This window comes from Acromyrmex echinatior, chromosome 7 (genome assembly GCF_024713525.1).
Source record: "Acromyrmex echinatior isolate Ae372 chromosome 7, ASM2471352v2, whole genome shotgun sequence".
In the NCBI taxonomy this organism is placed as follows: domain Eukaryota; kingdom Metazoa; phylum Arthropoda; class Insecta; order Hymenoptera; family Formicidae; genus Acromyrmex; species Acromyrmex echinatior.
This window is the reverse complement of record NC_141858.1, coordinates 3,973,390-3,985,329: the sequence shown is the minus strand read 5'-3', so window position 1 is coordinate 3,985,329 and position 11,940 is coordinate 3,973,390. Positions and strand designations below refer to the sequence as shown.

General features: G+C 36.4%; 1 protein-coding gene across 1 annotated transcript; it reads right to left on the bottom strand.

Annotated features, from left to right (window-relative positions):
- Positions 1-3,683: 3,683 nt before the first annotated feature.
- On the bottom strand, positions 3,684-7,698 carry LOC147909019 (histone-lysine N-methyltransferase SETMAR-like). Its single transcript, XM_087408010.1, has one exon. It carries the CDS (start codon positions 5,416-5,418, stop codon positions 4,699-4,701), a length of 720 nt encoding a protein of 239 aa, XP_087264136.1. The 5' UTR covers positions 5,419-7,698; the 3' UTR covers positions 3,684-4,698.
- Positions 7,699-11,940: the final 4,242 nt, after the last annotated feature.

The following is an 11,940-nucleotide window of genomic DNA, read 5'->3' as shown; positions in this document are numbered from 1 at the left end:
ACAAAATTTGCAGGGTTTCGGGAGATCTATCTGATGGTGACCTTGAATTTGACCTTGAGGTCGACCTTGGGCATAACTCAAGGTCAAAGTACCGTTTTACAAATGTAAACCCTTATTCATGACATCACAAATGAAAATAGCGGAAAATTTTACGTCCGAGTACGTTATCAAGCCTAGGTCAAAATTACCCTTAGAGGTCATGTGGAGGTCAAGTTACTTTTAGAGCACCCGTACCAACCTTCTAAAAGATATGGATGTGTTTGTACAAAAAATAGTTCAAACAATACTAGGTATTTACATAGCTATGATGCATCCATCTGCTGGTGAATTTGAATTCTACCTTTAGATTCATTTGTAGTCGTGTACATCGATTTTTAAAGATTCCTAATTATCAAGATCTTGAACAGTCGATCCGCCTGTGTCAGCGTTACCCAAGATGTACCACGTGGAGGTCACAAGGTCGGACTTACACCTCGTCGGGGTGCTTTTTTAAGGTGGTTCCCCTTGCCGTCACCTTTGTTCGTACGCATGTGTTCAGTCTAGATTTTCGAAGTGTCCTCCACGTGCATGTATGCAGGCTGTTATTCTTCGTTGAAAATCATCCGTCACCCGATGAATTTCGACAGGATCTAGAGACTGAATGGCTTCTCGAATTCTGTTCTTCATGTCTTCTGAAGTCGTAGGTCGTTCGCGGTATACGAGGTCTTTTATTCTTCCCCACAAATAAAAATCCAAAATTGTAAGATCCGGTGATCGTGGTGGCCAGTTATGTGAACCATATTTACCTATCCATTGGCCGCGAAATATGCGGTTCAGTTGTTGACGAGCAATGACAGACGTGTGGGCTGGACATCCATCCTGTTGAACCACATATTTAGACATAGTTGAAGTGGAATATCTTCAAGTAAACGTGGAAGTTCGTTTTCGAGTAAATCGACTAAACTGAATTAAACTACACTAAACTAAACTAAACTGAACTGAACTGAACTCAACTAAACTGAACTGAACTAAACTTACTTGTTTGTTTTGCTTTTCTCCCTTTGCTCGCTTAAGAGTTTTATAAACTGTCGGTTTTTTTTTTAGGTGCGTTTTATACCTTATAGGTAGGTAGGTACTTAGGTACTTCAATATTCGGGGATTATTATTCATTTATAGGTAGATATGTCTTACTCAAGCGAAGAAGCTGCGTTAATATTGTCGGTTTTGGGTAGGGCTGGAAGTTTTCGCGAAGCTGAAAGAATGTGGCGAAATGAATATCCCGATCATACACCGCATTCGCGCAATGTTTTTAGTCGTTTGCAACGGCGGATAATTCAAAAAGGTATCGTCCAACCGGATTATAATAAAGGAATGCAAATTCATCGTCCGCTTCGTGCAGTACGGGCACCTGATATAATTGCTTCTGCTCTTGTAAATCCTACCGATTCTTTAAGAAGACGAGAAAGAGATAGTGGAATAAGTAGAAGCACTATCAATAGAATTTTGCGAGAAAATTCATTTCATCCATATCGAATGTCACTTCACCAGGCCATGACATTGGACGATCATAGACAAAAACTGATATTCTGTAATTGGATTACTAAACAATTACCTACTTTCCATAGAAGTATCTTGTTTTCTGATGAGTGCACCTTCAAAAGTGACGGCGAAATGAACACACATAATCTCCGTTATTGGGCGCAAGAGAATCCACATTGGTATCGAGAAATCGATCATCAACGTATCTGGAAAGTCAATGTTTGATGCGGAATTGTTGATACGCATATCGTCGGACCATTTTTCTTTGAAGAAAATCTAAACCGTTTTCTGTATGTCGATTTACTCGAAAACGAACTCCCACATTTACTTGAAGATATTCCACTTCAACTACGTCTAAATATGTGGTTTCAACAGGATGGATGTCCAGCCCACACATCTGTCATTGCTCGTCAACACCTGAACCGCATATTTCGCGGCCAATGGATAGATAAATATGGTCCACATAACTGGCCACCACGATCACCGGATCTTACAATTTTGGATTTTTATTTGTGGAGAAGAATAAAAGACCTCGTATACCGCGAACGACTTACGACTTCAGAAGACATGAAGAACAGAATTCGAGAAGCCATTCAGTCTCTAGATCCTGTCGAAATTCGTCGGGTGACGGATGATTTTCAACGAAGAATAACAGCCTGCATACATGCACGTGGAGGACACTTCGAAAATCTAGACTGAACACATGCGTACGAACAAAGGTGACGGCAAGGGGAACCACCTTAAAAAAGCACCCCGACGAGGTGTAAGTCCGACCTTGTGACCTCCACGTGGTACATCTTGGGTAACGCTGACACAGGCGGCATCGACTGTTCAAGATCTTGATAATTAGGAATCTTTAAAAATCGATGTACACGACTACAAATGAATCTAAAGGTAGAATTCAAATTCACCAGCAGATGGATGCATCATAGCTATGTAAATACCTAGTATTGTTTGAACTATTTTTTGTACAAACACATCCATATCTTTTAGAAGGTTGGTACGGGTGCTCTAAAAGTAACTTGACCTCCACATGACCTCTAAGGGTAATTTTGACCTAGGCTTGATAACGTACTCGGACGTAAAATTTTCCGCTATTTTCATTTGTGATGTCATGAATAAGGGTTTACATTTGTAAAACGGTACTTTGACCTTGAGTTATGCCCAAGGTCGACCTCAAGGTCAAATTCAAGGTCACCATCAGATAGATCTCCCGAAACCCTGCAAATTTTGTCTGAACCATTTTTTTGTACAAACACATCCCTACCTTTTAAAAGGGTGGTACGGGTGCTCTGAGACACCCGGTATATATATATATTATATATAATAGCATAAATACACACGCGTGTGCGTATGTATGTGTGTGCGCGCGCGCTCGCGTGTGTGTGCGTGTAAATATATACAACACATGTTTAAACTTTATTTACTGAATTATTTACACATGCATATATCAAGGTTCGGAACGTGATGTGTTTCGGTTGAGCTTTCTTTCTGCTCGGATGTCGGAACGACAAGCGGCAATCTCGTAGCAGACGTAGCATATAAATAAAATTTTCGAATACACTTTGCTCTTATACTAAAGCTCGTAACTCGTTTCTGCAAGCATAGTATTGTTCTTTGAGGTTTTCTGTAAATCGCCAGCTACTTACGCAAGGTCTGAAATTATTGTATACAGCACATTTTTGACTCGACTCGAATGTCGAGTCTTAGTAAGAAGCGCCATTCCTCCTATCGGTCGCGCGCAAACGAAGTAGTATTGCTATTCAACTATAGAAATGGATTGAACCATTGTAAATAAACCAGCAATATATTATCAACCGGAAACGCCATAATATATTTTTGTATACATAGAAATATATATCAGGATCGTTGTTTAGAGAAGGAATCGTGCATCCTTACTGCATCGACGATGATGCCAGAATCGATAGAAATCACATTCTTGAATTGTAGAACGAATTATTGAAACAGAAGTACGACAGAGTGAGACAGAGAAAAAACAAAAAGAATAGAAACTCCGATTGTAATTGGTGAGACTCCGCATGCCGAGCTGGGCTCGTCGAACGAAACAGCGAGTCTATCCTTCAGAGTCTCTCTCTCTCTCTCTCTCTCTCTCTCTCTCCTCTCCCCCTCTCCCTCCCCCTCCCCCCTCCTCTCCTCTCTCTCTCCTCTCCTCTCCTCTCCTCTCCTCTCCTCTCCTCCCCCATCTCTCTACAGTCACTTGTTTCTAGCGACCGTAAATGCTTTCTGGAAAATTTCGACCGCTCAATGTGTATAATTAAGAGGAGAAGGAACATTATAGATAATATATAAGTTTGAATAAATTATGCTAATCCTATATCTCTCCAATTTATGTATAATAGCAAAAATAATTTCAAAACATCATAATTTACGGGATATTGATATATCTATGATTTTCCATGAGCGTTATATACCACGTTCATACAAATGATTTGCAAGATCTCGGCGTGGTCTCACGCGTAAGATGCGAGATCTGAATGTTGGAGATCTCATGATCAATTCCTTTTTTCTTTTTTCATAATTTTTTTTTTTAAATAAGTGACATTGTTAACAAACATATATTACAGGCTAAATATATTTTTATTTAATTATTGAAATTATATGTGTATTTCTAAACGTTTTAATTTACCTAGAAAAAATCCAAAAAAAAATCATGTTTCTGTAATAATGTTACGATCAGTACTTTCTGTGAAATGTTTTTTTTATAATTATCATCCGAAAGAAAATTCTGATAATCAATCAAATCGCAAAAGTGCGATTAATACTAGCTTGATCAAAAAGTTTCCGGAATTCATTCAGAAAATTCAAAATACAAGTTTATTCATCAAAAGTGATATTGTCCCCTTCAAAGTACTCTCCAGCGACTGCAACGCACTTATGCCAGCGCTTGATCCAGACAGCTCTCGACACATTTCTGGAACTCTATTATTGGTATAGCCATCAGAGCCGTCTTCGATTTTTCCATTACCTCCTTTCGGCTGTTAAAACGCGTTCCCCGCAATGGTTTTTTGACTCGATCGAACAAAAAAAAATCGCAGGGAGCCATATCGGGTGAATTCGATGGCTGTTGGATGGTATTCGTTTTGTTCTTGACCAAAAATTCACGGATAATGATGGCACTATGCGACGGTGCGTTATCATGGTGCAAAATCCACGAGTTGTTTACCCACAAATCCTTTTTTGGCGAATTGCTTCACGCAAACGTCTCATAACGCCCAAATAACTCCTTATTAACTGTCTGACCTTCTGACAAAAATTCGTAATGTACAATACCGTTGTAATCCATGAAAACCGTGAGCATCGTTTTCTTTTTCGACTGAAAACGACGTGGTTTTTTTGGTCTTGGCTCATTTGGAGTTCTCCATTCTGATGTCTGGATTGCGTGTCGTACTCATAAACCCACGTCTCGTCTTCAGTAATGATGCGTTTGATGAATGTTGGGTCGGATTCAGTCTTGGAAATCATGTCTTTGGCGATGTCAACGCGGTCTCTTTTTTGTATGAAATTCAGTTCCTTCGGGACCAACTTTGCAACAACACGGCGCAAACCCAAATCATTAACTACAATGTCCTGAACGGATCCATAAGCAATGTTTAAGTTCTCTGCCAGCTCTCTAATAGTTAATTTGCGGTTATTGGCCAACATTTCTCTCACTTTATTGATGTTTTCGTCGGTTTTCGATGTCGACGGCCTGCCACTGCGTTCGTTTTCCTCGACGGATTCACGACCACTTCTGAAGCGTTCATGCCACTCATAAATGGTTGTTTTCTTTAGAACATCACTGCCGAAACAGTTTCCCAACATTTCCAAGGTTTTCGCACCATTGAATCCATTTTTAACGCAAAATTTAATACAAACTCGTTGTTGCAAATTCAACTCCATTTTTAAAACTGTAAAAAATCGAAAACACGCGCAGAGATAGATGAACTCAAGACGGCGTAATTTTTACAAATGTCAAGCTATGGCGATAAAATTTGATGGAAATGTCAATGATAGATGTGGCAACCTAGCCAAAAAAAAGAACTCAAATTAGCTGACTCAGAGCATCACCTGGTGGTCTCTTTCGGAAACTTTTTGATCAAGCTGGTATAATTATAAGGATGATGTCAATATAATTTTATAATTAACAAATCAAAAAGCCTTTATATGTGCCTTTATATGCAACATACAAATAATTTTTTATTTATCTATTAAAGTGATTCGGTATTCTTCCTATAGTTATTGGAATACATGTTAAATTTTGGGTCGACTTTTGAAGCATCGCCTTCTTTTCCCCCGCCGCCGCCGCTCAATGCTCGACGGCTGAAATGCACCGGATCGCGCGCGGATGTGTATCTCAGGAGCGTTGCATTAAGAAATATAATCCGTATCTTCTAGCAAATTATCAATCCTTTACTTTCCTTAGTCTTCTGTGTCTTCTGTGATGTCTTCTTTATTCAACATGCCTTCTTTATTCACATGTTGAATAAAGAAGACATCACGGAGTTATTGAAGTTGAATCATTCCAGTTTAAAATTACGTATCTCATTCTGTATCGACTCTTATTAGTCTTAAATTGATATTATCAGTATTCTATATTAAAAGATATTACATTTTGTGACACATAAGCGTGGTCAGTAGCTCTTTGAAAGAAAACCGAATGTATCAATGTAATGTATATGTTTGAGATCAGTAATTCGAAAAAAAAGTAAGAACTCTTTCGATCGACCGACAGTAATTATTATTGAACGCACGCATAAGGTGAGCTCGTGATTTCATCTCAAGCCTGACCTTAATCCTCGTCAAAGTCAGGGATTCGTCGTTCTTTGGTCTTTTTAAAACAATTCGGTACACGCAAACAGGCACCGGCAACGGACAATCGAAAGTTCTAGAACAATTCGATTCGCGCACGCAAGTGCCGCGCTCCGACGAATACGTCACTCGCTGTCACCGATCCCACGTACGGATTTTCTGTCGCGCATGACTGTTACGTTGAACGTCGTTAGAAAAGAATCCAAAGCGCCAATCAATTTTGTCACAACTAATGCCACGCAATAATTACGATTGTGGCAAAATTTTATTGGATTTTTCTCAAGAAGAAAGCCCAGGCCGAAAGCAATAAATACTTCGATTTCGCCGTTCTTCCTTCTTAGAGTTCTTAGAGTCATAGTCTCGCTACTATATCGTTTCGTAAAACCGCCGTGCTAACCGCTTAGTGAAAACTGCTATAAGATAGATCTTTTCGAGAAGTGCCGAAAAAATCGCCGAGATTTTCCATCACCGCAATTCCAAATACAATTTGGAAAAGGTGACCGCATTTAATATTCTGTTAATCTAATATTTAATTAATTATATTTTCTGAATTTGTAACTGTGCATATTAAAGAAAATTCTTTTGTTAAATTACAAAGAAACGGAGTTCTCTTTACTCGGGTATCATATCAACCGTGTGCCGTTCTCTCACTCGAATCTTTCCGCGCGGTGCATTCCCGCACAGTATAAAAATAATAAAGTAAATATTTTAAAAGTACATAATATTTAGTAAAATGTATATACTTATTAATATGATGTTCAATCACTATTATTAAGAAAATAACAATTATGTAAGAAGGAAAATATTTTTATGATAATTTTCATGCTAAAATGTTGTCATGATAATTTTCATGTTGGAAGGTATGATAGCAGCATGTTTCTTATACTGTGACGCTCCTGAGATGCACGTCCGCGCGCGATCCAGCGGTTCAGCCGTCGACGTTGAGCGATTATAAAGGAAAAATAGGCAGCACTTCAGAAATTGGCTCGAAATGTGTAACTAGTTCTGAGCACACTAAAGTACACATATAATTTCTATAATTTTATAAAAATATATTTGGAGTAATATGTTCATTAATAACGTTATTTGTTTAAAAAAAAATTAAGAAAAAAAGGAAAAAGTAGGATTGAACATAGGATCCTCAACATTCTGATCTCGCACCTAACGCCCGAGACCACGCTGAGTTTTTGCAGACCGCCTCTATGAACGTGGTACATAAAATACACGGAAAATCATAAACTATATCTCGTTAACTATCACGTTTTGAAATCATTTTTGCTATTATATATTAATGAGAAAGGTATATGATTAACTCTTTCACTAATATCATGTGAGATTCGTGGTAAAGAAATCGGGCCAAACATAAGTATCATTGATGAGAGCCGTGGTATGTCTATCAGGCCAAACATAAACAATATGTTCCAGGTTGTTAACTATGGCACGCGCCATCGTAACTTAAATCGTAGGACAAAGGATTAATATAATATAATTTAATAAAAATTATGTATTGTCTAGAATGTCTCTTTCCTCCTTAAAATACGCCAAGCGACCGAGATCGTCGAGAAAATATTTTCAGTCGCTAGAAACAAGCGACCACAGAGAGAAAGACAGAGACAGACTCATTGTTTTGCTAGCGAGCCCAGTTCGGCGTGTCCGCGCGGAGACTCACCGATTACAATCGGAGCTTCTATCCATTTGTTTTTTCTCTGTCTCGCTCTATCGAAATAACAGAAATTGAAAGAATTTTAAATCACGAACACGGTTGCCAATTCTCCGTTTTTTTTTTTGACAGACTTCGGTTTCTTGGACTAATATTCAATACTCCAGCAGATGTGAAAATCTCCAATTTTTGTCGTCTGCTGGAGTATTAAATATTAGTCCAAGCAACCGAAGTCTGGCAAAAAAGAAACGGAGAGCTGGCAACCGTGTTTGTGAATTAAAATTCTTTCATTTTCTTTTTATTAAATTATATTAATCATATATCTTTCTCATTAACGTAGCAAAAATGCAAATGCAAAAATGATTTCAAAACGTAAACATTGATGAGATATACAATAGTTTATGACTTTCCGTGCACTATATATATCACGTTCGTCGAGGTGATTTGCAAGAACTCAGCGTGGTCTCGGGCGTTGGGTGCAAGATTAGAATATTGGAGATCTTATGTTCGATTCTGCTTTTTCCTTTTTTAATTTTTATTTAATAAATAACGTTATTAATAAACATATTACTCCAAATATACTTTTTATAAAATTTCATAAATTATATACGTGTACTTCAATGTGCTCGAAATTAGTTGCGCATTTCGAGCCGATTTCTGAAATGCTGCCTACTTTTCCTTCACAACCGCTCGACGCTTGACGGCCGAACCGCTCACGTGTATCTCACAAGAGTGTCATAGTATAAGAAACATGCTGCGACCATACCTTCCAGCAAATTATCATGAAAATATTTTCCTTCCTACATAATATCGTATTTTCTTAATAATGGCGATTGAACATCATATTAATAACTTAATTTTACTAAATGTAATGTACTTTTAAAATATTACTTTATTATTTTTATGATACATTCAGTTTCAAAGAGTTACTGATCACGTTTTTGTGCCACAGAATGTAATATAAAATTTTACTTTACCGTATCATACATCTGGTCATCTATTTGTATTTTTTTTTAGTGAAATAAACCTGGAGAATACACTTAAATGACGTATCAATAATAGAACTTCAAAGATAATAGAGAGTTTTTTTAAAATAATGTGGATTTAGATACGATGAACGCCTTTTCTTAATTAGTCGCTAAGGAAAAAAATAATGATATCGATTATGTATCTTTTTTCTTAGAGTGATAAATAAAAATTTTTTGTATGATGTGTATATATTAGGTGTTGGAATTAATTCGTAGCGTTTTACAAGTGATGGGAAGTACTTTCATTAATGTATTTTTTAATGCTCATGTGAAATAAATAACATTCTTTCATTAAAAACGCTACGAATTAATTCCAACACCTAATATATATAATATATATATATATATATTAGGTGTTGGAATTAATTCGTAGCGTTTTACAAGTGATGGGAAGTACTTTCATTAATGTATTTTTTAATGCTCATGTGAAATAAATAACATTCTTTCATTAAAAAACGCTACGAATTAATTCCAACACCTAATATATATACATGCATACATATATCATTTTGCGTGATGCTGTATGTGTAGAAAAAAACGGCGTTATACGAGTCAATCAGCTGTAACCAGTATGACCCGCGTTCACAGTATCATTGCCGCACAACAGTACTGTCAATGTAGTATAGTGTAGTAGAGTTCTATATACAACGATGTGTGTGAGTGTGTGTGTGTGTGTGTGTGTGTGTGTGTGTGTGTGTGTGTGTACCAGGTGTATGCATAAGTTTTTTCCGGTTTAACTAAGAGATGGCGCTAGCGAAAAGTACGCAGCGTATTAATTTGACACATACGCCATTTTATTCGTCTGACATTTAACTACAAACACACACAAGTTGAGTCCGTCAAAAACTAGCGTCTTTGTTTTATCGTTCAGTGATCATGTCGAGTTTTGTGCCTGAAAAAGAACATTTGCGGCACGCATTGCTTTTTTTTTATTTAATCAAAAGAAAAAGGCTGTTGAAAGTCATCGTTTGCTAGTAAAAACATATGGTGAACACGCTCCATCGATTAGAACATGTGAGACATGGTTTCGACAATTTAAAAATGGTGATTTCAATGTGAAAGACAGTGAGCGCTCTGATAGACCACAAAAATGCGAAGACGAACAATTGCAGGAGTTATTGGATGAAGACCCAACTCAAACTCAACAGCAATTAGCAGAAGCATTACATGTATCACAAGAAACAATCAGCAGACGTTTACGAGCAATGGGAAAGATCAATAAACTCGGTAAATGAGTCCCACACAATTTGAATGAACGTCAAATGGAAAATCGCAAAGTCACTTGTGAAATGCTACGAAAGGAAATCATTTTTGCATCGAATTGTGACGGGTGACGAAAAATGGATTTATTTTGAAAACCCGAAGCGGAAAAAATCGTGGCTTTCACCTGGCGAAGCCGGTCCATTAACATCAAGGCCAAATCGCTTCGGCAAGAAGACCATGCTCTGTGTCTGGTGGGTACCAGAGCGGTATTGTGTATTATGAACTCTTGAAGCCCGGCAAAACCGTTAATACACAACGCTATCGCCAACAAATGATTAATTTAAACCACGCATTAATCGAAAGACGACCGGAATGGGCCAGAAGACATGGCAAAGTGATTTTGTTACACGACAATGCACCGTCTCACACAGCAAAACCAGTGAAAGACACCTTGAAATCGCTTGGATGGGACATCCTTCTACATCCGCTGTACTCCCCAGACCTGGCGCCATCTGACTATCACCTCTTCGCATCAATGGGGCACGCGCTCGCAGAGCAGCACTTCAGGAAGTTGGAAAATGACTCGACGAATGGTTTGCCGCAAAAGACAAGCAGTTTTTCTGGCATGGTATTCATAAATTACCTGAAAGATGGGCGAAATGTGTAGAAGCCGATGGCCAATATTTTGAATTAAAAAAAATTAATTTTCCTTGAAAATTACGTGTTTTTTTTTACCAAAAAACCGGAAAAAACTTATGCATACACTTGGTATTATATATAGTATATATATATATATATATATATATATATATATATATATATATAAATGAATACGACATTGCACATACATAATGTAACTCTTTTTACTCTGTCTAATAAAAAGAGATAGATACTTATAGTACTTATACATTACTAATATGTCGACTATATATCTATTAGGTGTTGGAATTAATTCGTAGCGTTTTTTAATGAAAGAATGTTATTTATTTCACATGAGCATTAAAAAATACATTAATGAAAGTACTTCCCATCACTTGTAAAACGCTACGAATTAATTCCAACACCTAATAATATAGAAAATTGTATGTACATTATACTATGATAATTCTAACATTGTTCTAACATATAATAAAACATTATTAGTAAATATAAATTATAATTATATTTTATATGTATTATAATGTACATATACACAATAATGTACAAAATATAATTTTAATATTGCATATATCATTAATTCACTAACATGTTTATGTCTTCACTAATATGTCAATAATAGTATAATATTTTTTGTGTTATTGTGTATATACACATATATTATAATACACATAAAACGTAATTGTAATTCGTATTCATGAATGTCTTTTTATATACAACGTTAGAATTACATTTTATATATCATTATACACATTATAATATAAAATTTTAATGTTGCATAAAAATGGACATAGAGAATATCTGCATGAATATCCATATGTATATATATATTATGATATTCATTTATGATAATATATTATCGTAACCTAAAATGGCATTGGATGTAAGAAAAAAGTGCTATTACGGCTTCGTATCGATATATCTATTAATTAAAAATCTGTATTTTATGTATATTACAGACTTTTAGTACTGGTGATATATATTAGAACACGGCCTACATTGCATGTGTATATAATACAACTAAATATGTATATAATGCAACTAAATTTCTAATTCTACAAATAT

What these genes read in the sequence shown, in the direction of transcription:
- LOC147909019 (XM_087408010.1), bottom strand. Translation starts at nt 5,418, where the DNA reads ATGGAGTTGAATTTGCAACAACGAGTTTGTATTAAATTTTGCGTTAAA.